We start from the raw sequence: 23,661 nt of genomic DNA, 5'->3' as shown, positions 1-23,661 counted from the left end.
AGAAGGATGGTCGCGGGGTTCGGAGAGAGTGTGAGGAAAAGAAAGAGTGAGAGAGGAGAGATTGGACGGAGTATGATCGAGTGGAAAGGAAAATTTGAATGAGTCGCGTTTGGTTTCATTATTCTTTGGGTGTCAGTAATAATAGCATAATTTGGATAAAAATCGGCATAAAAAATAGGCTTCTGGTAGGGGCCTCGGTTCGACACCGCCTTCCCCTGCACATTTGACGTGGAACGTCATGTCGATTTGACCAGAGGAACCTTGCAGAGCATATTGACTTGTTCTACTCCGTATTAGTAGGTATCTCTCTACCTGAACACTATCAAAAACTTCTCCTGAGAATACCGCCACTGGCAACTGACTAATAAGAAAAGATTGCTTTTCCTCGCCAAACGAATTTCAAGCTGATATCTTATCCTCATCCTTGCTATCACAATCGGTTTGCCCCTCATCTGAACAACGTCCAAGATTGTTCGCCTCTCTGCTCTGCCGATTTCAGTACGGCGCCTGCTTAGTACTTTGGTTCTTCTCGTTATTTTCATTGTTTTGGAAATGCCTAAAAAGCTCAGCAAAGGTTCAACCTCAACGGAGCAATCCAGCATCACCGCTCCAACAAGCTTCGATGACGGAGCTCTTCCCAAACTTATCGTATTCGATCTCGACTACACATTGTGGCCTTTCTGGGTCGATACACACGTTACCCCTCCCCTCAAAGCTTCCGCTGCACATGACTCTGTGAAGGATAGGATAGGCGAGAACTTTGCTTTTTACAATGAAGTTCCATCGATACTGTATTCGCTGCGGGAAAGGGGCATTCAAGTGGGAGCTGCCTCGAGGACGTCAGCGCCGGACTTAGGTCGCGAGATGCTGAAGCTTTTGCATATTCCAGATCCAGAGGGCAAGAAAAAGAAGGCTATTGAATTCTTCGACTACATGGAAATATATCCCGGGAGCAAGATCACGCATTTCAACAAGCTACAAAAATCAACGGGGTTGAAATTTGAAGAGATGCTGTTTTTCGACGATGAATCTAGAAATCGAAATGTGGAGAGTCTGGGAGTCACGAGTAAGTCAACTTTTACCTGATTATTGAATTATGCTAACCCTGTATAGTGTATCTGGTACGTTTTTGACCCTTGGAATCTTGAGATTAAATTACTAATTAAGAGCAGGTTAGAGATGGTGTGAATAAGCAAGAGATCAACAATGGAATTAAAGAGTGGCGCAAAAGGCACGGGCATGATGCCAAAAAGACTGAAGAAACTTGAAGATGATTCTTTTCATTATACAAGATGGGCATAGAAAGAGTGAAGAAGTTCAAGATCGTCCGCCGTAGTCGATAATGATTCAATGGCGTTGAAGGCATTACGAGTTATAGAACGTATATGTGTGGAAGGTCTAGCCGGAGATTTGATCTAAGGAACGGTGGGGTGTAGATGTAGGGAGGCCACAAACACAATTAGATATCATATTAGGAAGGCTAAGATATAAATACTGGTATAATAATGTAAAGCGACAAAACGAATTTGTGTTATTTTACGAAATAGTAGACCCACTGGGATTATTGTCCGAGCGTCAACATATTAAACTCGATGCAGCCGTGCCATCCTTGCTCACACCTGCACGGAATGTCAGGCACGATCAGTGACCTCATGAGTTCGAGAAATCTTTCGCAAGGGTCTGACCAATTCACAACACGAACTCCCGAATTCGGGGGTCGCGTCTACAAGCGTTAGATTCGCCAACTTCGAGGGGTCGCAGTAACGAAGAACAACATGCTTCGTCGCTTTTGGAAGCCAGATTGACCCCGGGTGTAAACATGCCTCCATTTCTGCCGCGCAAACACTTGCGTTCGCCATCCCCCGAGGCTGGACCGTCGAAGCGTCCTGCCGTTGGCAAATCGAAACCTGCGACTCCAGCAGCACGCAAACCCACCTTATTTGATGACCTAGATGCTGGTACTGGAAAAAGACGAACGGTAGAAGACCAAAAAGCAATCCTTGACAAGCTGGTAGCTACAGACGACGAAGGCTCGCTTTCATCCCTTTCCTCAGAAGACGAGTTCGAAAATGTTCCTGGCGTCCAGCAAAAGAGTATAAACGATGGATCCGGCGACGAGGACGACGAGATCGAGTTTGAAGATGTAGAGACGTACACCGCGCCTACACAAGCTGGGCCTGCCCCTTCCGGTGACCTCGAATTGACGTTGACAAGAGATACGCGAATCTCCCTTACCAACCCGTTGGGCACAAAAAAGGGACCGACAAAAATTGAACGTCAAATCCGAATCAATACACATCAGGTGCATGTTCAGTTTCTTATGTTCCATAATGCGATCCGCAACGCATGGGCTTGCGACAAGGAGCTGCATGGAATATTGTTGAAACATCTATCACCTGGAGTCGAGAGGGAAATCGAGAAATGGAGGCGTCGAAGTGGATTATCGTGGAACGACCAGGATGGACCAGAAGCACAGATCAAGGGCAAAGGAAAAGGAAAGGAAGTGGAAAAGGGGAAGGGAAAGGCTAAGACGCCTAGAGGTAAGGAAGCAAACCCAAGAAGTCAACGTGACTGGGGACAACCTGCCGCAATGCTAGAAGCAGGTGCTGTGGACATCAGTGGCGGAGATCCTCTCTTTAAGCTTGTAGAAGTGCTGGTGGCTTTTTGGAAGCAGAGATTCCGAATCACTGCACCTGCTCTACGCAAATTGGGTTATATGCCACTTCAGACTTTGGACGAAGTGACGAAAAGCTTCGAGAAAGTGCAGCACGATCCCGAACGATATGGAGAGAAGATAGTGGGCATTGAACAGTTTCGCGTGTGTGCAAGTAAGATGGAAGGAAGTCGTGACGTTGGTGCTCAGCTATTCACGGCTTTACTTAGAGCCATTGGACTTGATACACGTCTTGTAGCTAATTTGCAACCTGTGGGATTTGGATGGGGTAAATATGAGGAAGCTTCGGAAAAGAACGCTCGACAATTGAAAAAGCCGGGAAAACAGCGTCAAAAGGGTGATGATTCTGGTCACAGCGACAACTCTGATGCTAGCGAAGAGGAGCAGACAGAAGTGAAACTCACGAAACCAAAAACAAAGGCACCAGCACGAGTAAAGAACACTAAGAAGGAAACGCCTAAAACTACGCGCCATAGCCTCCGTGGTGACAAGGGTGCGCCAATTGATCTGTCGAGCTCCGAATTGTCGTCCTTAGAGAGTGATGAAGAATCTGTTGTGGATGTCACACCGGCTAAGAAGTCCACAAAACCCTCACTACCGTACGACAGAGATCTTGTCACGCCAAACTATTGGTCTGAAGTACTCTCTCCTGTGACAAACGAGTACCTTCCCGTCGATGCAATTGTACTACGCCTCCACGCGACAAGCCAGGAACAGTACGAGCGATTTCTTCCCCCTAATAAATCTGAGAGATCAAGACACATAACCTCGTACGTCGTAGGCCATTCATCCGATGGCACTGCAAAGGATGTTACAACAAGATATCTAAAGTGGAAAAAATGGCCTGGTAGAACTAAGGGATATCGGTTACCACCAGAGAAAATTCCAATCCATGATCGTAATGGGAAGATTAAACATTACGAACATAAGGATTGGTTCAAGATTGTTATGTCGGGATATAGCCGCGGCTCCAAGAACCATCCGCTTACAGAAGTAGACCACCATGAGGACGCCACCATTCTACAACCAGCAAAACCGGAGAGGCGAGTTGTTCAGGAGGGAAAAGAAACCATACAATACTACAAGAGCTCCCCAGAATTCGTGCTTGAGCGTCACCTTAAGCGAGAGGAGGCTTTGCTTCCTGGTGCCAAGCATGTGAAGATGTTTACAACCAAGAAGAAAGGTGTCGAGGATTCTGAGGAGAGAGTTTTTCTTAGAAAAGATGTTGTGAAATGTAAGAGCGAAGAAACCTGGCATAAGGAGGGCAGAATTCCTATCATTGGTGTAGAGCCTTTGAAAAGCGTGCCGTACAGGGCAGCCACGATCAATCGTAAGCGGCAGCTGAAGGAGCAGGAACAAGAAACTGGCGCCAAACCTCTTCAAGGTTTGTACAGCTTAGAACAAACCGAGTGGATAGTCTCACCACCCATTGAAAATGGCCATATTCCGACCAACAAATACGGAAATTTCGATCTTTTTGTGGATAGCATGCTTCCTCAAGGTGCTGTACACCTTCCTTTCAAAGGCACTGTTACAATATGTAAACGCCTCGGAATTAGTTTCGGAGAAGCCGTTACTGATTTTGAATTTGGGCATGGAGCCGCAATTCCAGTTGTCACTGGTGTTGTAGTTGCCGAAGAACACGAAGAGGCTGTCATGAAAGAATGGAGAATATATGAAGACGAAAGGCAAAGGAAGGAGAACGAAAAGCGCAAGAGGGTTGCGATTGGCATGTGGGCACGCATGGTAAGAGGGCTAAGGCTCATCAAGGACTTCGTGGCAGTACATGGTGAAGATGGGGGCCACGAAGTAGACGAGATCAACCCGTGGACCAACAGAAAAACAACCGCCGCGGAAGATAAAGCGATTGAAAAGAACCGGGAATCAATGGTACATCGAGAGGAGGATCTTGCTGGTGGCTTTTTCCCAGAGGGACATCACGAGGAAGAGGTTGACCAATCATCATTACGGTTCTTCCCGGGTTCCCAGAATCCTGATGAGAGCACCGGTGGAGGCGGCTTCTTTGTTGACGAGCCAGAAGACCCTGCTGAATTGAACAGTGAAGCATATGCTACACCTCATTCCCTAGACTCCGCCAGCAGGGCCCCAGTTCAGGCTGAGGTTCAGAGAGATGAAAAGATGGATGGTAGATCTGATTCAGACACACCTTTGCCAGAAGTTAAGAAAGTAGGAGCCAAGAAACGTGGTCGACCTGTGGCTGGCTCGTCGAGGAAATCAAATCAACTACCTACACCGTCCTCTGCCACTCCCATTCTATCTAGGCGTCCAAAAATCCCAGGGTCCTCGACATCGAAACCTGTAAAGAAACAGGTATCTGGAGCAAACCTCAGCAATGAAGGAGAAAGTTCGTCACTTTCCGAGCCAGAGGGAGATGGGCGTTCCGACGACCAAGAGCCACCAAAGAAACTAGCAAAGAGGACACCCGCCAAAAGAGCGACTAAACCACCGATAGAGTCCGCAAGCCGGGCCGCACCTCGCAAAACTCCGAAAAGACACGCTGCGAAGAAAAGCGCAACGGCATTGACTTCGCATTATTTTGAGCAGGAGGGCGACGAAGACGATGAGTTTTGATAAGCATCATTAGATTCTCAATCGACTTGCTGCGTCCCTTCTGATATCATGGTTAAGGCGGGTTCCTCATTCATCTTAGTCGGACGTGTAATTCCTTCTTTCTTTCATCATGTGCTTCTTGGAGATTCTATTGTCCAGCTTCGAATATGCTGGTTGATCTCCACTTAGCCTCAATCTATGTCATAAAAAATTTCCTTTATGACCACTTGCCAGTGTTTTTGCAATTAAATTAAGCAAAAAAGCACATTTACGTGCGTGGTGCCGGAGCTTCTGCTATAGGATTATGCGGAAACCTCAATTATGACGCAGAAGTTGACTACTAGGCAGAGTTCAACGAGCCGCTAAAGTGAAGCCAGCGCGCGTTACATTCTTACGAGTTAGTATGTGAATCATTTAGGTGTAAATTAAGTCGATTTTGATATCATAATAGATCGATTTGGTCTAAGAGTGGGTCTTCTTGCTTGTGATAACGATTCTCATGCAACTATTTATTGCTTTCCTTAGCCACCATCTTCTCTCTTCTCTTTTTCTTGTTCACAAACGTGTCGTCTTCACTTACACTTCCTCACCCTCGCTGAAGTCTCAATTTCTCCTTCGCTATTCTTACTACAACTTCTGTCATTCACACGAGCTCAAAATAACTTCACCTTATCATTATTCGACAACTCGTTCGCTATCCAAATGGACGACTCTACACAGCTTGTCAAGCTGATGGAGACAGCACGCTTAACCAAACCCGCGGACGAACCCAGCACCAGTCAAAGTCATGATACCAAACTTCGCCCTTCCGCGCTTGAGTCCTCAGTACTCAAGAATGTTCCAGTTGATCTCATACTCGAGATAAACAAACATCTTCCACCTGCGTCTAAACAAGTCCTCGCTCTCTCCTGTCGGCCGATGCATTTCACATTGGGTTCTCAACACTACAAGCAGCTCAAAGAACGCTCTCACGCCTTCGAGCTTCTCACGCTACTGGCGCGGGAAAAGCCCGACCATATTGCCTGCTACCACTGCCACAAGTATCATTCAATCTCAGAGGCCCGACGTATGGGACATGATTCCGACCGCGTCGAATCTCCCTGCGGGGCTAATGATCAATATCTCCACGGGAATTTCACCTTCACCATCTTTCAGATGGCTATGAAGTGTTACTCACAAAGCGTCGGTTACACCGACCTCCTGAGAAGTATCTCTCACCAGTCTACTTGGTATTGTATTGGTCAAAATTATCTCCACCACCTTACAATCGTACCGAAGATAACTCAGGGTTCTATGATTATTCGGGCGCAAGTAGTACTTGTGAAATCGTCAGCTCGACCATTCCGCCGTCACATCTATTACAAGCTAAATATCTGTCCCCATATATCATTAATATGGGATACACGGTCGGACGCAATTGGCTTCGTACAAGGAGGCCAATTACCCGGATCGGACCCCGAGGTACATGTCAATGGCCCTGGAGTCACCAACAAGTGCTTCTACTGCCATACCGACTACTCTGTCGAGTATCACACCCCGGCCGAAAATATTCAGGCAGCATGTATCACGAGGTGGCGCGACATCGGTGGAGGTCTGTCGCCCTTGGACAAGCAATTCCGGAATCATGTCAACCGGAACTATCAATCTTTCGATCCCAATCGAGAATCTGTCTGGGACAAGTTTGAGGAAACACGAGATCCGGCGTTCGTGGCTATGAATATCATTCCTCGACAAGAGATGGATGGGATTGTGAATGAGTTTTGTCGCTCTGCCGGCTTGCGGCGCGATGAGAGGAGTTCAGAGATGATGGAGATCTAATTTTGTTTGGGTAGATCAAACAGTTTAAAGATCGATGAAAGGTCATTTTGGAGAAAACAAGGGTTGGATACAGGGAATGCTTGGGTTTATTCTTATCAGCTTCATTTGGGCCGTCATTATTACTTTAGAGCTTGGAATGTTTTGGGATGGCGCAATGGTTGACGCATTGGAGGGTTGATTTTTGGTTATTGTATTTATATGAGATCGTTTGGGAAGACAAAAGGTCAAGTTTTTGGATGGTGTTATAGGCGGGCATTTCACGGGTCTGTATCATAGATGGATCTAAAATATACACAACTGATCAATACAACTTTTCAGACATGACTTACAAGAAGACCCTATAGGATAAAAGCTTACCATCAAATACACTCACAGGGCCAGTGCATACATTCGATTTATCGCTAACTGTGTCATTTACACATCTCAAACTGCTGAAAACGCTTCCCTTTCTCCATGTCAAACGACCAAATGAATCCTTTGATCTAATAACAGCTTCATGTTCCGTCACGAACCAGATTCATTCACGTCATTCTGCTTCTGGTAGACCTTCCCGTTTGGAGCAGTATAAATAGATCCACCTTGGCCATCATTGTAGTAAGTCGATTTATCCCCATTGGCGTAGTAGTATGAGCCATCTAAGTAACTGTATGAGCATATGTTCGAGCTCATGAAGCACGTTGCAACTTACCGCGGTTAGAATAGTGATACGCAGGTCCATCGGCAGTGACGCGATTGTCGTATCGATTGCCCTGGTCAGTCTATTAGCTTATGCCGTAAACTAGAATGGATTTGAATGATTAAATTGGTATACCTGAGAATTGGTACCCCTTCTGGTTATGGTGTATGGAGCCAAGGGCTTTTGTGAGGAACTATTATCGCTGAACGGTTGTTTATCCGACGGCTGGGTTGCAGAAGATTGGGTCTCAGACGATGGAGTCTCAGACTTTTGGGGGCCAGAATGCTGGTAACTAGAATGTTCGTAACTAGTGTGCTGATAACCCGTATGATCGTATTTAGTATGCTGGTAACTAGTATGCTCGTAGCTAAAATTCGGGTGTTCAGACGGTTGGCTTTCACAGGGTTTTGCTGCAGTGACTTGTTTCTGTAACTGCTGCTCTTCGGTCGGTCGTTCGTCAGACCTGAGGGTATACAATGATGATGGATAATTGACTCTTCGCATCTTGGAAGTGATTTCCTGGGCGGGAAATTAAACACTTGGACTTTAATTTGTGACTGAGTTCTGTTGCTGAGCGGTGATGATAAATTAGAAGAAGTGATGGCAGAGCAAGATGAAATGTGTCTGATCAATTCCGGCAAATCCATCTCATGAAGTGAGGAAGGTACGTTTCAGCCACGCTGATTGTTTCGACTGCCGCTTACCTAGAATTCATAGAGGAGTCTGGAGCAACCTCAAAGCGTTTCTGGAAATTTTCTAGCGTCACCTCTGCTCACTCAATTGCAAAATGAGGGAATTAATAAAGGGTGCGGGATTGATGTCCCATGCAGAACTAGGTTGGGCTAATGACCACAATCACGTCGGTTGTTTTTCGTCTCATGGAACTTGACCTTTTCAATAGCAACAACCAAGCTATGTGGTAGGCAATTCCAAAATAGGAACAAAAGTCGTTGCAGTGAAGTCCTTCGCCGCCGTTTGTTGTGTTGTGATTTTGGTGGTCACTTTTCATCATTAGCATAAAGCGGAATTACAGGAAATAGAGATGCTTCAGCTGCAATCATACCAGATGGATGCGAGACTATGCTCTGTTTTTATCTTGCCATTTGGATTGTATATTCTGACACTTGGGTTATTTGTTCCGCTTTCATCGTCAACCCCATATTTATCAACAGCATCGACAATATCTATCAATGCTTCATCCAGTCTTTATGGAATCAAATCTGATTCCAGCTTCATAGAAACTCAGACTCTCTTCATTGTTGTTTCAAGAATGCTTTCAACTCTGTCAACTCAAGAATCGGTTCACCTTTGATTCACCTCCTCGATTTGTTGGTGTATTTTTATCTCTCATTTCTTGGTGCGACGAATAGGTTTGGTTGTATTGACTAATGCTTCAGTCAGTGTATCATTTTCATGTAGAGACTGAGCGATCATACACCAAGCAATAACTTTCTTTTCAGGACTTTGGTCTTCCTTGCGCTTCTTATACACCTTATTTACTTTGCGAACTATACGACATCAGCATTGTAAATTATCTGGCACACTGCAGACTTCAACTTACGCGCCTGGCTCATCTTCGCAGCTTTCTTCTTATCCAAAGCGGCAAGGGTATAATTCTTGCCACCATCATTTGTACTATTTTTCTTGAGAATCACAGTACTTTCACTGCTTCGGTTTTTTATCGTTGCTATCGTCATATCGGGTTGACTAGAGCATTGATCATGGTCGGCCAAGATTCATAAGGAAGTTGCTGTTTAGTAGGGTGGGTATCAAGGCGATGCTATTGATATTGCCAGATTGTCTATTGATGTGGCTAAGCGAGGTGGCCAACCCTGTTGTTAAGTACACGTTCATTCACAACACAATAGATCGGTTACACTTACCTGATCTAGAGGAACAATGGAAGGAGATAAAAGTCTCATTCCCTGTCTAGAGCACTATCTAATCAGCTAAATCAGTTCTATAATCACCAAATATATAAGCACTAATTGCGAATTTCACGCTACTTTTTCTATGTCCATACCTTAAAAAGATCATCATATTCACTGACCAACAAAGCTTTTTGTGTCAAAGAGCAACGCAGCATTTCGCTTATGTGCTTTGTCACTCGACTTTGAAACAGCGACATTTACACTCCAGCTTTGTTTACATGGGCAGTTTATACTTCAATCATAGGACAGGTAACTTTCTCATTCTTGTAAATTACGCATACACTAATGAAATAGATAAGGAGAAGTCATAGAATGAGACAAACTTCAGGATGGTTACAATTTGTTGCTTGAGGCGTTCTATAATGTCCTTTACCTTTCTTGTTAAACTGAATTGTTGGGTGTTCAAGAACAGCCTAATAGGGTTGCGATTTGAATGGGCGAAGGGCTGGAACAGGAACACAGCTAAGTATGAGCAACAAAGAACAGTGAGTACCCTGATCATTAACTATTGCTGTTCGCTCTCTCTCTCCTCCTCCCACTCATGTCCCCTAAAGTTGTCCATTTATACAACCACCATTTCCAGTCCAGTTTTGGCGTCTCCTTCAGCCCAGATCAAAATTGTTAGCCAACCAGTATCAAAACCTCATTACCAACAAGAATACAGCACCTCCAAATGTCACGCCAAATCCAACGAGTAGCTCGCTGTCGAAACTGTCAGCAGGTCTGTCCACAAGGATATGGTGACAGAGAAAATGTGCTGGTCTGCGGTCACTGTCGCAACATCAATAAATCGGAGATTACCCTCAGACGTCAGACCCAAGACGCTCTGCTGGCACGTTCGTGTGCGGCATACAAATCTCCAGTGGGATTCCACCATATGACAGAAGGAGGAGATCACGTACACTCTTACTTCGAATGGGTGGCGAGTCAGGGTGAACCAATCTTACCTCACCTTGATCCTGACCATCAAGACCCAGATTATGAAGCTGCCACTGAGCGCAACATCCAAGGTTATGTCAGCTATCTCAATGGCTACGAAAACAACACCAAAAACATTGTGGCCTTTATGAATCTTGTACGCAGGATCACGGATTCCGATATGGCCAACTTCGATTTCAGACTGGTGACACCATCATTCAGATCAAGCTTCATCATGTATGCCTCGCAAAGTCAGATCGTATCAAATCCAAATATCTTCTACCGTCGCGCGGGCTATCTTCGATTTGTGAACCGATGGATGGAATCTCTTCCAGACGCCGACACGCGGTTGACGTTTTGGAATGCTCGGCTTGATCTTGCGATCAACAATCAAGCAGAATTGGTCAACAGATCTTCTTATGGGGTACCGCGCAAAGATCATGCCGTCAATGATCTAGGACAGTGGGTTCCTGTTCCAATTAATTTATGGAGAAGAACACTCAAACTTGTGCGTCAAGACCAACAGGAAGAGGCACATTTTGTGCAGTGCTTAGCAAACGAAGGAAACGAGGGGAATGAGGAAGCTCCGCCCCCATACGAAAATTAGATGATGGAAATGTCCTGGTTAGGAGATCATGATATTGTGTCTAAGATTTACAACGCTCTAGACAAGTGATCACAGCTTGATCTCCTGGCTTGTTGGATCTTATATACCATCTCATCTTTTAACAATAAACAACCGTCAAGCCTTTGCAAATGACCACAATTTCCACATCCCTTTGAATAAAAACCACGCAATAATGTCTAAATCAGCATATCTCATTTAATTAGTACATCCACGAATCAACCCTTCCAAGTGTCATCTGCATATCTATTCCTGTGAAACATCTTCCTTCGCCATTGTGTAACTAGTTCTGCCAAATAATTGTCACTTGTGTAATCAATGGGTCTCATGATGTTGATGTTGGTATCTAACCCTCCCGTGCCAGATTCCCCCCTTTTATTCGCTTCGGCTATTTGACAGCCGTGCTTGGGACGGCAGTATGTTAAGATCTTACAGAAGAAGGTGTAAACAAGGAGTTTGGTAGAAAAAACCCTCTATTGACAGGTTTAAAAGAACTTCGGAAAGTATGGTAACTTACATGATGGGATCAAAGGGCGACGTACAGTGGAGGGAAGTCAAGACTCAATATTCTGTAACCGCGGTGCGAGCACACATGAACGAAATGCATCTCGGCTGAGTTTATAAGTGACACAGCAAGAACTTTATAGAGGAAACAAAGATACAAAGCTATCCATTCTGATGCCTTCTGTATTACTCTTTCATAGACAGCCTTTCTACTCTAGTAGAGCGAGCGGCATACAGCCGTTCATAAGATCGAGACGAGCTCCGTCTTGGCTCAGAGAGAGAATTTCGTCTTCCTTGAATCCAAATCCGTTACTCTCATTGCGACAATTATTCCAGTTCTGCAGGCTGAGGACAATCAGTTGCTGTTGATGAAAGTCTCTCACAATTTGAAAAGGCCAACTTACTGAAAATGGAACTCTCAGAGTGGCTTGGTAATTGATTGGTGGGACCATGCCACCCCGATGTGCTTTTTGGTCGGTTTTCTGCGGGGCGATATTGTTGGTAATGCTGCTGGCCAATTGAGGATAGCTGCTGCAACCTGGTTGCTTCATGACGATGTGGGGGAGGATTTCTATGTCCGACTGAAGAACCAGGATTGAATGAGGTGTGAACTGAGGATGATAAGACAACATTATTTGGCAGCTCTATTATCTCGGAGTAGAAGTCATGGTTGGCGGCGAAATTTGGGCCGGGGATTGCTTGATGGTTGTCTCCTTCAACGAACATCGCACCATGTTGTATACTTTGTGATGATTGCTGAGCCAAATTCTGGACGGAGTAAGATGGAGGAGAGATCTCATAAGGATCACAAAGTCTGTTATTATTTGAAAATAGTTCGGTATTTATCCCTTGCGGCTGGATGATTGGTGCATTCTGGATACATTTTGGGCGGCCACTAAGAATCCTAGGTACGTAGTTATTAGATAGCTGGGAACGATGATGTGTTCCTCGTTTGTCTTCGGAAACAGCGTCGTGGCGTCGGGGATCTGTGTGGCCTTTCGAATCACTGCCATGTCTTGATGGCGTCACAGTAGATCTGTGTCTAGTTTTGTGCTTAGATACTGTTCTTTCAGTCTTGATCTGCTCTGTTATAACAGTTTTGGTGACGGTGGTGGTGCTTTTCAAAGTGGTGACGCTTCTGTTCGTAACCAATTTCTTTTTGGAGGTCGTCTTATGCGTTTCGAAAATGCTTTTGAGAGTTGTAGACATCTTTGGGGCGGCCGTTGCTGATACTCGATAACCCACCAACGATGGAAAGAAGTCATGTATGCTTCTTACATGCGAAGGCATGTTACATTTTGCTCGCCATCATTATATACTGACTGAGCGGTGATTAGGCAGGCTGAAGAAGATATTCACTCTATTAAGGGCGGTAATGAACAAGAGGGTTCTCAAGTCGGTGTAGTCTTGAAAACATACTTGATACCCAAAAAAATTCTGAAAGGCTTAATGTTGTGAAAAGTAGAGATTTATTCGCCAGGACTTCTCCGGGACTAGAAGAAAGACCGAAGGACATAAGTCACTTCGTCCTCATGAGAGCAGTGAAGAGGACAATAATATCAGAACCCGCTTAGCGAATTCAAGAGAGCTCTCCGGCATGAATAAACGGAGCGTGTTACAGACTCTGGCGACTTGGTGAACTGTCTGGGCACTGTTGATCCATATTTAGGCAGGCTGGAGTATTGACTGAATGGGATCTCCAATTCGTCACAACTCAAGGTTGACAATTTATTATGACCTCCTAGGCTTTATTCCCTCAACGTTGCGAAATCGATAGTGAACAAAACATCCTTTGTAGTCTCAATCGATACCCAATCAGCCTTTACATGATTGCTTGTACTGATTGATCCGCCAAACTCGGTCTGCCAATTCGTAACGTCCCATTCCAGGCCATTGGTGCTAATGATTGAAGGCTCCTTGAGCGGAATAATGCCAACATTTTCACCCAAAGTTACTCCCCGGAAACTGGCTCTAGATTTGATCTTGTGCTTCCCCGACTTCAACACGAAAGTGATCCCCTCGCTTGACAAGAGGAACATCTTTCCGGAGTCATAGCTCTTTTGGAACATATATAGATGATGCAGTACGGATATTCCTTGATCGACACGTCCACCCAAACCGCCCAGAACCACGATATTTATAGGCTCTGTTTGCTCGGTAGACCAGACATGTTGGACAGACTTGGTGAAATCTGTCGAATACTGATCTGGATCATGGAGCACCTTAACGTCTTGGCCTTCCCAGAAACTGCGCGCTTGGGAAGTCAAAGAATCAAGATCGCCAATCACAAGATCTAGGGGAAGACGCTCCTGTTCAGACTTGACCAGGTCGTGTACTCGGTTGGCGCCTCCATCTGCGCCAATGTGTACGGAGCAGTTAGCCCAAATTTTGCGATAGAATGAAATGTCAAGTTTCAGAGGTTGGTTTAGAACTATCAGCGCATATTTCTGGTGTTCGCCAGGTTCATCTGAGAAAATATCAGCTGGATGCCATATTGTCTCCACGTCATCGGATGTGCTCATCGTCGAAGAAGATGGCCGTGCGAGAGTTGCGTCAATGAATGTAGGCACTGCTTGCTGTCCATAACAAGAGAAAACTGCAGTTAGGTTCTTCAATTCAATACCAGAAATCCGAAGGGTAAGTAAGGAATTCGCATTTAAGTACTTGAGTGTGTGGAGGAAGCAGGTCCAGGTCGCTCAAGTCGTCTGATCGATAAGTAATCGCTTCACGTGATTGGCTCTCGACTTCTCCAAAATAAATCGAGGACGCTTACAAAACATTTTGAGCCAAACCCAAGCTTCAAAGCTTCGTTCCACCTTTTCCTTTGTTCGACACGCCAGCTACTGAGTAGATATCCTTTCACCAAGCTTCCCATTATGTTCAAGACAGCCCTCCGAGCCACACCCCGGCGCATCACCCCAACCCGTACAGTCTTTCAAAATACCTCGTCGCGGCGATTTTTAAGCACAGCACCACCGTCCCAGAAGTCGCGAAGCTGGAAGAGCAGTGCTATGAGATGGGCGTTAGCTGCTGGGGGAGTGTACTATTATAACACAAGCAACTTGTTTGCGGAAGAGCCGGAATGTTAGTGGCGAATGCTATTCTCTTACAAGAGGCACTGCTAATGATTTCACAGCTACCATTCAGAAGTTAGATGAGTCAATACACCATGTCCAGGAATCCAGGCAGCCAACCATAGATGCCATTGTCGAGGAGAAAAGAAACAAAGAGGCGCAACGTCAAGCCGAGGAGGAACAGCAGAGAAGAAATGCGGAGAGGGCAATTACTCAAGAAGGAGCCGCAGAAGAAGAACACGAAGAAGGCGGGCTGGGTGGACTCGAAGAGGAAGCGGATCAGCAGGGAGCATTTAACCCGGAAACTGGAGAGATCAATTGGGACTGCCCATGTCTTGGAGGAATGGCGCATGGTCCTTGTGGAGAGGAATTCAGAGCTGCATTTAGCTGCTTTGTCTATTCGACTGAAGAGCCAAAAGGAGTTGAATGCATAGAAAAGTTCAAGTCAGTGTTTGAATGCTTCTGGATGGCAGCGCCGAGCTAATGGATCTCAGGGGTATGCAAGACTGTTTCCGAGCGCATCCCGAGGAATACGGCGCCGAATTGGAGGATGACGAAGAGGAAGTCGAACAGGAGTTACGGGCTCGTCAACAAGATTCTAATTCCGAGAAAGCATCGACCCAAGCTGAAACGCTGCCTCTTCAAGCCGAGCCATCACAAGAGCCACCTAAAGTTGGTACGGAAGTTAATAAGAAGGAGTCCATTGAGAACACGGAGCCATACCGAGACAGTACCAACACTAAGTCTGCTGAGGCAACGAAGAGCGGCGATGAGGGAGGTCATTTAGTACCAAAATCGGCGCATGATGCCTCATGAACACCAGCAGGTTGCGTTAATTGTATAAGATGTATATGTACTATAATTGGAAATGGCATGAAGATACGTAATATGTACCATACCAAAATACAAAATCGCCCTTTCAAACACCCGAGAAAACCAGAATGACCATATCTTCACACTAGCGCTGCATGAACATAACTCATTATTGACAATTGGGAGATTGTTTGATCAGCCACCTTCTTCCTTTATCGGTGCTTATTTCTCTGTTAGATAATATAATCCCTCGAACTGATGATAAGCATTAACAATGCTAAGCAAGCTCTTATTAAATTAAAATCATTTCAACGCAACCATGCATCAGAGGAAATTTTACAAAGTTACATGGGGAATCTATCTGATTTGTTACATCCTCGTCTCTGAAGGCTCACCTATTCACAGCATCAACTCCAGTGGGTTTTCTACCACCTTCTTGAACTCCTTGATCCATTCTCCTCCAACGGCGCCATCAACAACCTTGTGATCAAAACTTCCAGTAACAACGATCTGATCATCCCACTCTATTGAGGTTCCTTCTTCGGTCTCCACTGGAATTGCGACCTTCTTAGTGGTTCCAACGGCGAGAATACCTGCTTGGGGAGGGTTGATAACGGCTGTGAATCTATCGATAGCTGGGTTCATTCCCATGTTAGAAATCGTGAAAGTTCCGCCCTGGTACTCTTCTGGCTTGAGCTTTCCATCTCTGGCACGCTTGCCAAGATCCTTAACCTGGGCAGAAATTGATTGGAGACCGAGACCATCAACAGACTTCACGATTGGGGTCATGAGTCCAACAGGCGTAGCAACAGCAACCTGATAAAGGACGTTAGCTTCCTATGTTAGTTGAAAAAGTAGCTGAGATCAAACTTACGGAGACATCAACGTTGTCGAATTGGCGAATGAAACCATCTCTCCAACTAGAGTTAACCGTTGGTACTTTCTTGCAGGCCACACCAACAGCTTTAATCAAGAAATCATTGACCGATAGCTTGTACTGGCCATCCGCGGAAGCATTGAGAGCTGCTCTCAATTTGAGCAATTTGCTGACAGAAACAGAGGCGGCAACGAAGTAATGAGGGTTCTGGTTCATAGATTCAGTGAGGCGGTTTGCGATGGTCTTTCGCATTGAGGAGATTGGAGTGTCTGTGTATGAGGCGGCTGGCGCGGCTCCTGGAGCTGCAGATGGTGCTCCACCGGACGAGGCTTTTTTGACATCAGATTCGGTGATTTGTCCACCAGTTCCAGTACCCTTCAATCCCGTAATCTTTACACCGGTCTCGATCGCAAGTCTGACAGCAGCAGCGCTCGCGTTTGGTTGTCTTTCCAGAGCTGGCTGTAGCTTTCCACCACTTGATTCTGTCTCTTCGGGGACTGGCGCAGATTCGGTTTTGGATGATGGGGGTGCGGTGCCAGACTGAGAATCTGCTGGCTCCGAGGATTCGGAAGCTTCTTCTTTGGGTGGTGGTGCTGGGGCTGATTCTCCTCCAGCATCTTCGAGGGTGAAAGACTCGAAAGCAGAAGCGTCTTCGCCCTCCTCGATCATAACTGCGATAGGCTACTGGATGTTAGAAGAGCCAATTTACTGTTTGTTCTCCATTCAATCCTTACATTACCGACGGCAACATCCTTGGTACCAGAGTCCTTCAAGATTTTGGCGAGAACTCCCTCTTCCTGGAATTCAAAGTCCATCTGTGCCTTATCCGTCTCGATCTCCACTAAAACATCACCGGGTGAGATGGCATCCCCGGGCTTTTTCTGCCACGTTCCAATGTTACCAGCTGTCATTGTAGGTGATAGCGCAGGCATGGAGACCACCGTATGAGGTGGGAAAGATTTGGCGGCATAGCATCGTGCGAATTGATATGAAAGAGACGAGGTTTGTTGAAGGGCGCGCCTTCTCAGCACCGCGGTGAACATTCTGAGAGCTGTGGGAGAGGAAATATGCGACAGAAACAAAAAGAGAGAGAAGTTGGACGAGGAATCCTGACAATTGAAGTCTAGGACTCGCAACACCTGGCGTTGTTGGTGGTCTTGATAGACGTGTAAAAAGATTGGAGTTGATGGAATTCAACTAAAAATCGGCGAGCTAAGAGCTCCCAACGCTCCTGTTGTCCTGCCTTAGTCCCCGATCGCCGAGATATCACGTGGGTAGCTCTATGTTTCCGGGATTGCTCTTGATAGATATCATCAACGAAGATAGGCCGTTGCAATAAGGAAAGAAGAAAAATAGTAATTTTAATGCGGTTTTATTTATCGGAAACTCCACTTTCAGGAATATTCTGTTTGCCAATATTTGAAGTCTATGAAAAGCTGTCGTAATCCAAAGTATACAATTATTGGCTTGATTGCCGCGACGCGCTTAGCCACCACGAATCCGCTGGGATCGCTAAGGTGTCAGATACATTATTGTTTAAGCTGAGAAGGAGATAACACTCTGGACTCTTGGAGACCGTTTCCTGGGTCAACACAACGACGAATCCGGCGAAAGACAGCACAAGCGTCACGAATGGAACTCGGCGCATGCGATCGGCCACCATGAGTTCTATCGTTTTTGTGGTATCGGCGCTGGAAGCTATAGCAGCTTCAAAGGAAGCTTCAAAAAGGCAACAATTGGGCGACTCTGTCCAAAATGCTTTAAAAGAGATCAAGGCACAAGAACCCAACTTACCGGATCCCGAAATCATATTTACTCCGCTCCAAGCTGCGACTAAATCCGGCAGTATCCCATTAACAACTACGGCACTCGATTGCATTGGCAAACTCATCAGCTATTCGTACTTCTCCGTCCCATCCTCCCCAAATGCCGACAAAGAGGCCGCTCGAGACCCCCTCATCGAACGAGCGATCGATACAATATGCGACTGCTTTCAGGGGGAAACAACGCCTGTGGAGATCCAATTGCAGATTGTCAAGTCCTTACTGGCTGCTGTTTTGAACGATAAAATCGTTGTTCATGGTGCAGGACTGCTGAAAGCTGTCCGCCAGGTATACAATGTCTTCCTACTGTCAAAAAGCAGTGCGAATCAACAAGTAGCCCAAGGAACCTTGACACAGATGGTCGGTACGGTGTTCGAGCGGGTGAAAACAAGAATACATATGAAGGAGGCTCGGATGAATCTGTCGCGGCTTGGGAAGACGACTGGGAACGTTAGCTCTTTAACAGTCGACGCTACGGAATCGATAAACGAGTCCGCCGGAGTCATTGACAGTGATGAAGCAGTGGCAGAAACGCCAGTGGATGGGGCCCCTGGAGATGATGGACCGAAACTCACGTTAAAGGATCTGGAGCACCGCAAAAGTTTCGATGATTCCCAGATGGGCGAAGGGCCTACGATGGTAACTCAGGTCAAACCGGTACGGTCGTCTTCGCGGTCTGCCTCTGGACAAAATCTTGCTGATCATAGCACGGACGACGGCCTGGAGTCCGAGGATGCCGAAGACGAGGTTTACATTAGAGATGCTTATTTGGTCTTCAGATCATTTTGCAACCTTAGCACCAAGGTGCTTGCTGCTGACCAACTCTATGATTTGAAAGGACAAGCTATGCGGTCAAAACTCATTTCCCTCCACCTGATACACACGCTACTCAACAATAACATGCTCGTCTTCACTTCTCCCTTATGTACCATCACGAATAGCAAGAGTAATGAGCCCACCGGGTTTCTTCAAGCTATCAAATTCTACCTCTGTCTTAGCATTACCCGGAATGGGGCCAGTTCTGTAGATCGAGTTTTCGAAGTTTGTTGTGAAATCTTTTGGCTAATGCTGAAATTTATGCGGGCCCCCTTCAAAGTTTGTCACGCTATACCGAACTTCGTGTCTTTGACTAACCGTGCTACAGAAAGAAATAGAAGTCTTTTTAAACGAGATTTACTTGGCTCTTCTAGAAAGACGAACTGCGACTGTGGGCCAGAAGCTGTATTTCATGGGCATCTTGCAGAGGTTATGCGCAGACCCTCGTGCGTTGGTGGAAACTTATCTCAACTACGATTGTGATGGGAATGTGGACAACATATTTCAAAAGCTCATTGAGGATTTGTCGAAAGTCTCGAGCTCGGCCGTTATGGTTAGCCCTTTACATCAACAGCAATATGAAGAAAAGGCTGGAAAATTAGGCGGAAGTGGTTATGATTGGCAAGCTCGGGGAATGCTTCCTCCGTCATTAACTACTGCGCACATGAGTGCGAACCATGACAATGGGGAAGCTGAAATCCCTAAAGAGTATATAATCAAGCGTCAGGCTTTGGATTGCCTGGTAGAGACATTGAGATCACTCGTTAATTGGTCCCAGCAAGGGATTGCTGAGGTTACGAATGCGGATCCCAACGTCAGAGCCTCAGAAGATATCCGAGACTCATTAGATCCATCAGGCAACGATAGCTCGTCCAGAATTACCAACGGAGATACTCCTATACCCCCCTCAACGCCGGTGATCGATGACGATCCAGAACAACTCGAGAAGGAGAAACAGCGGAAGACTGCCGTCAGTAACGCCATCAAACAATTCAACTTCAAACCGAAACGAGGTCTCAAGCTTCTGCTCTCCGAAAAGATCATACCAAGTAATAGTCCGGAGGACATAGCCCATTTTTTACTTGGCGAAGATCGGTTAGACAAAGCGCAGATTGGAGAGTTCCTTGGTGAAGGCGACGAAGAGCACATTGCGATTATGCATGCTTTCGTTGATAGCATGGATTTTACGAAGCGGCGATTTGTTGATGCCTTGAGGCAATTCTTGCAATCATTTCGCCTTCCTGGTGAGGCTCAGAAGATTGATCGATTTATGTTGAAATTCGCCAACAGATACGTAACTGGAAATCCCAATGCATTCGCAAATGCGGATACTGCTTATATTCTGTCTTACTCGGTGGTTATGTTGAACACAGATCTTCACAGCAAGAACGTCGTCAGGCGAATGACCCCAGAAGACTTTATCAAGAATAATCGGGGAATCAATGACAATGCTAATCTGCCAGACGAATATCTGACCGGGATTTATGACGAGATCGCCAAGGATGAGATAGTGCTAAAGAGTGAACGTGAAGAAGCAGCTGCGAAAGGAGCACTTCCTCAAGCCTCTGGTGGCATTGCTGCAGGTCTTGGACAAGCCCTCGCAACTGTTGGTCGCGATCTGCAGCGTGAGGCTTATACAAAACATGCTGAGGAAATTTCTCTGCGATCTGAACAACTCTTTAAAAGCCTCTACCGCAAGGAACGTAAGAATGCGGCGAACGCTGGAAACAGCAGATTTATACCCGCTACTTCCTTCAAGCACGTCGGGCCGATGTTTGATGTAGTATGGATGTCATTCTTTTCTGGGCTATCAGGACAAATGCAGAACGCGCATAACATTGAGATTATCAAATTATGTATGGAGGGAATGAAACTAGCAGTACGAATATCTTGTCTATTCGACTTGGAAACACCCAGAGAGGCATTCGTTTCTGCGCTCAAGAACGCTACGAATCTCAACAACCCTAACGACATGATGGCCAAAAATGTTGAAGCGTTAAAGAATCTTCTTGAAATTGCGCAGACAGAGGGTAACCTGCTCAAGGGGTCGTGGCGGGATATTTTGATGTGTGTCAGTCAACTTGACAGACTTCAACTGATTTCCGAGGGGGTCGACGAGGGCTCAATTCCGGATGTGTCTAAAGCTAGAATTGTAGCTCCCTCCCGTCAGGACACCAACTCTTCTAGGAAATCCGGACAGTCTCAAAGGCCGCTGCGCGCACGACCCCGGTCGACCTCGGCGAACACCACCTACTCCATGGAAATTGCTATGGAGAGCCGATCTGACGAAGTCATCAAAGCAGTCGATAGGATATTCACCAATACTGCCAACCTCAACGGGGATGCCATTGTACATTTTGTGAGGGCTTTGACGGAAGTAAGCTGGGATGAGATCAAGATCTCAGGTTCAAACGAGTCACCACGCACTTACAGTCTACAGAAGCTAGTGGAGATCAGTTACTATAACATGACCCGTGTTCGATTCGAGTGGACAAACATTTGGTCAGTTCTTGGAGAGCACTTCAATCGAGTGGGATGTCACAACAATACCGCTGTTGTGTTTTTCGCTCTGGACTCGCTTAGACAACTATCCATGCGTTTCATGGAGATTGAAGAACTTCCAGGGTTTAAATTTCAAAAAGACTTCCTCAAACCTTTCGAGCATGTCATGTCGAACAGCAACGTTGTTGCCGTAAAGGATATGGCTCTTCGATGCCTTATACAAATGATTCAAGCTCGTGGAGAAAATATTCGTTCCGGTTGGAGAACTATGTTTGGCGTTTTTACCGTTGCTGCTCGAGAACCATACGAGAGTATTGTTAATTTGGCATTTGAAAACGTCAATCAAGTCTACAAGACACGATTTGGCGTCGTCATTTCACAGGGTGCTTTTGCTGACCTGATAGTGTGTCTCACAGAGTTCTCAAAGAACATGAGATTCCAGAAAAAGGGGCTTCAAGCAATGGAAACTCTGAAGTCTATCATCCCAAAAATGCTCAAGACTCCGGAGTGTCCTCTTTCGCATAAATCTATTGCCAATTCGGATGGCTCAACAAAATCCACTGAGCCGTTGTCAAAACAGCCGAGCCGAACGACTCAGGAGGAAGCCTTTTGGTTTCCGGTACTTTTCGCCTTTCACGATGTGTTAATGACAGGTGAGGACTTAGAAGTTCGATCCAATGCTCTTAATTACTTGTTCGAATCGATAATCCGTTATGGTGGCGACTTTCCAACCGACTTCTGGGACATACTGTGGCGACAACTGCTGTACCCCATTTTCATGGTCTTGAAATCTAAGTCTGAGATGTCGAACGTGCTGAACCACGAGGAACTCTCGGTTTGGTTGTCAACTACCATGATTCAAGCGCTCCGCAACATGATAACTCTCTTTACCCACTATTTCGAGTCGTTAGAGTATATGCTTGACAGGTATATGGACCTTCTTGCGATGTGCATATGCCAAGAGAACGACACCATCGCACGAATTGGAAGTAACTGTCTTCAGCAACTTATCTTGCAGAACGTTACCAAATTCCAACCTGAGCATTGGTCGAAAATTGTCGGGGCCTTTGTCGAACTGTTTGAGAGAACAACAGCCTATCAGCTCTTCTCGGCCGCGACCGGATCAGGCGCCAACGGGGCTGAGGCTCTGTCACCACTTGAAGATGCGCCGGAGGACGAGAAGTCGCTCAAGATCAATGGATCGAATGGCACAGCTACATCAGAGACGGACAGCATCAATGACGATGAAGCCAAAACGCCCACTGCAGCTCCCAATGAGCTAGAGGATTACAGGCCATCTTCGGGCCTTCAGCAACAGCCGGTTGTCGTCACTGCGGCTCGGAGGCGCTTTTTCAACAAGATCATTACTCGTTGTGTTCTCCAGCTACTGATGATTGAAACTGTTAATGAGCTCTTTTCTAATGATGCTGTGTACGCTCAAATTCCAAGTCCAGAGCTGCTTCGTCTCATGGGTCTCCTTAAGAAGAGCTTTTTGTTCGCGAAGAAGTTCAATGAGAATAAAGAGCTTCGCATGCGACTTTGGCGAGAAGGCTTCATGAAGCAGCCTCCTAACCTCTTGAAACAGGAAAGCGGGAGCGCGGCAACATATGTGAGCATTTTATTACGCATGTACCATGATGAAGGCGAGGAGAGGAAGAGAAATCGTAACGATACAGAGGCAGCACTTGTGCCCTTGTGCGCCGATATCATTCGGGGATTCACACTATTAGAAGAAGAATCTCAGCAGCGTAACATTATTGCATGGAGACCGGTGGTGGTTGATGTTATGGAGGGATATACGAACTTTCCTAGAGAAGGATTCGAAAAGTATATTGAAGTATTTTACCCACTCGGAATAGATTTGTTAAGCAGAGATATGGGCGTTGAGGTCAGGATGGCATTGCAGTCAATGCTACGGCGTGTAGGCGAGTTAAAACTTGGCTTACCTGGGGCACCGCCTCTTGGGTCGCCAACGAGCATACACTCTTCTTACCCATTCGGGAGCAGAAGATCGAGTCGGCGGGAATAACCGCCCAACG

At 46.0% G+C, this 23,661-nt stretch overlaps 11 protein-coding genes across 11 annotated transcripts; 6 read left to right on the top strand and 5 right to left on the bottom strand.

The window, feature by feature from the left end:
• Positions 1-552: 552 nt before the first annotated feature.
• GLAREA_08248 (HAD-like protein) lies at positions 553-1,268 on the top strand (the record flags this gene model as incomplete). Its single annotated transcript, XM_008090293.1, has 3 exons — positions 553-1,066; positions 1,114-1,121; positions 1,173-1,268. The coding sequence occupies 3 exons, from the start codon at positions 553-555 to the stop codon at positions 1,266-1,268; spliced, it is 618 nt and encodes a 205-aa protein (XP_008088484.1).
• A 551-nt stretch (positions 1,269-1,819) lies between these two features.
• GLAREA_08247 (Cysteine proteinase) lies at positions 1,820-5,266 on the top strand (the record flags this gene model as incomplete). The annotated part of the gene is made up of 1 exon (XM_008090292.1): positions 1,820-5,266. The coding sequence occupies one exon, from the start codon at positions 1,820-1,822 to the stop codon at positions 5,264-5,266; it is 3,447 nt and encodes a 1,148-aa protein (XP_008088483.1).
• Positions 5,267-5,947: 681 nt separating this feature from the next.
• GLAREA_08246 (uncharacterized protein) lies at positions 5,948-7,063 on the top strand (the record flags this gene model as incomplete). Its single annotated transcript, XM_008090291.1, has 1 exon — positions 5,948-7,063. The coding sequence occupies one exon, from the start codon at positions 5,948-5,950 to the stop codon at positions 7,061-7,063; it is 1,116 nt and encodes a 371-aa protein (XP_008088482.1).
• A 504-nt stretch (positions 7,064-7,567) lies between these two features.
• Positions 7,568-8,243, bottom strand: GLAREA_08245 (uncharacterized protein; the record flags this gene model as incomplete). The annotated part of the gene is made up of 3 exons (XM_008090290.1): positions 7,568-7,698; positions 7,752-7,812; positions 7,875-8,243. 3 exons carry the CDS (start codon positions 8,241-8,243, stop codon positions 7,568-7,570), a joined length of 561 nt encoding a protein of 186 aa, XP_008088481.1.
• An 843-nt stretch (positions 8,244-9,086) lies between these two features.
• GLAREA_08244 (uncharacterized protein) lies at positions 9,087-9,436 on the bottom strand (the record flags this gene model as incomplete). Its single annotated transcript, XM_008090289.1, has 3 exons — positions 9,087-9,124; positions 9,176-9,247; positions 9,301-9,436. The coding sequence occupies 3 exons, from the start codon at positions 9,434-9,436 to the stop codon at positions 9,087-9,089; spliced, it is 246 nt and encodes an 81-aa protein (XP_008088480.1).
• Positions 9,437-10,343: 907 nt separating this feature from the next.
• GLAREA_08243 (uncharacterized protein) lies at positions 10,344-11,195 on the top strand (the record flags this gene model as incomplete). The annotated part of the gene is made up of 1 exon (XM_008090288.1): positions 10,344-11,195. The coding sequence occupies one exon, from the start codon at positions 10,344-10,346 to the stop codon at positions 11,193-11,195; it is 852 nt and encodes a 283-aa protein (XP_008088479.1).
• Positions 11,196-11,926: 731 nt separating this feature from the next.
• On the bottom strand, positions 11,927-12,926 carry GLAREA_08242 (uncharacterized protein; the record flags this gene model as incomplete). Its single annotated transcript, XM_008090287.1, has 2 exons — positions 11,927-12,062; positions 12,118-12,926. 2 exons carry the CDS (start codon positions 12,924-12,926, stop codon positions 11,927-11,929), a joined length of 945 nt encoding a protein of 314 aa, XP_008088478.1.
• A 539-nt stretch (positions 12,927-13,465) lies between these two features.
• Positions 13,466-14,239, bottom strand: GLAREA_08241 (thiamine pyrophosphokinase, catalytic; the record flags this gene model as incomplete). The annotated part of the gene is made up of 1 exon (XM_008090286.1): positions 13,466-14,239. The coding sequence occupies one exon, from the start codon at positions 14,237-14,239 to the stop codon at positions 13,466-13,468; it is 774 nt and encodes a 257-aa protein (XP_008088477.1).
• Positions 14,240-14,593: 354 nt separating this feature from the next.
• Positions 14,594-15,607, top strand: GLAREA_08240 (uncharacterized protein; the record flags this gene model as incomplete). The annotated part of the gene is made up of 3 exons (XM_008090285.1): positions 14,594-14,801; positions 14,854-15,235; positions 15,286-15,607. 3 exons carry the CDS (start codon positions 14,594-14,596, stop codon positions 15,605-15,607), a joined length of 912 nt encoding a protein of 303 aa, XP_008088476.1.
• A 396-nt stretch (positions 15,608-16,003) lies between these two features.
• On the bottom strand, positions 16,004-17,524 carry GLAREA_08239 (CoA-dependent acyltransferase; the record flags this gene model as incomplete). Its single annotated transcript, XM_008090284.1, has 3 exons — positions 16,004-16,420; positions 16,479-17,162; positions 17,216-17,524. 3 exons carry the CDS (start codon positions 17,522-17,524, stop codon positions 16,004-16,006), a joined length of 1,410 nt encoding a protein of 469 aa, XP_008088475.1.
• A 603-nt stretch (positions 17,525-18,127) lies between these two features.
• GLAREA_08238 (Sec7) lies at positions 18,128-23,651 on the top strand (the record flags this gene model as incomplete). The annotated part of the gene is made up of 2 exons (XM_008090283.1): positions 18,128-19,345; positions 19,449-23,651. 2 exons carry the CDS (start codon positions 18,128-18,130, stop codon positions 23,649-23,651), a joined length of 5,421 nt encoding a protein of 1,806 aa, XP_008088474.1.
• Between the last annotated feature and the right edge of the window lie 10 nt (positions 23,652-23,661).

The sequence above is a fragment of the Glarea lozoyensis genome (genome assembly GCF_000409485.1).
Source record: "Glarea lozoyensis ATCC 20868 chromosome Unknown GLAREA9, whole genome shotgun sequence".
NCBI lineage: Eukaryota > Fungi > Ascomycota > Leotiomycetes > Helotiales > Helotiaceae > Glarea > Glarea lozoyensis.
This window is presented reverse-complemented; position numbering and strand designations above follow the sequence as displayed.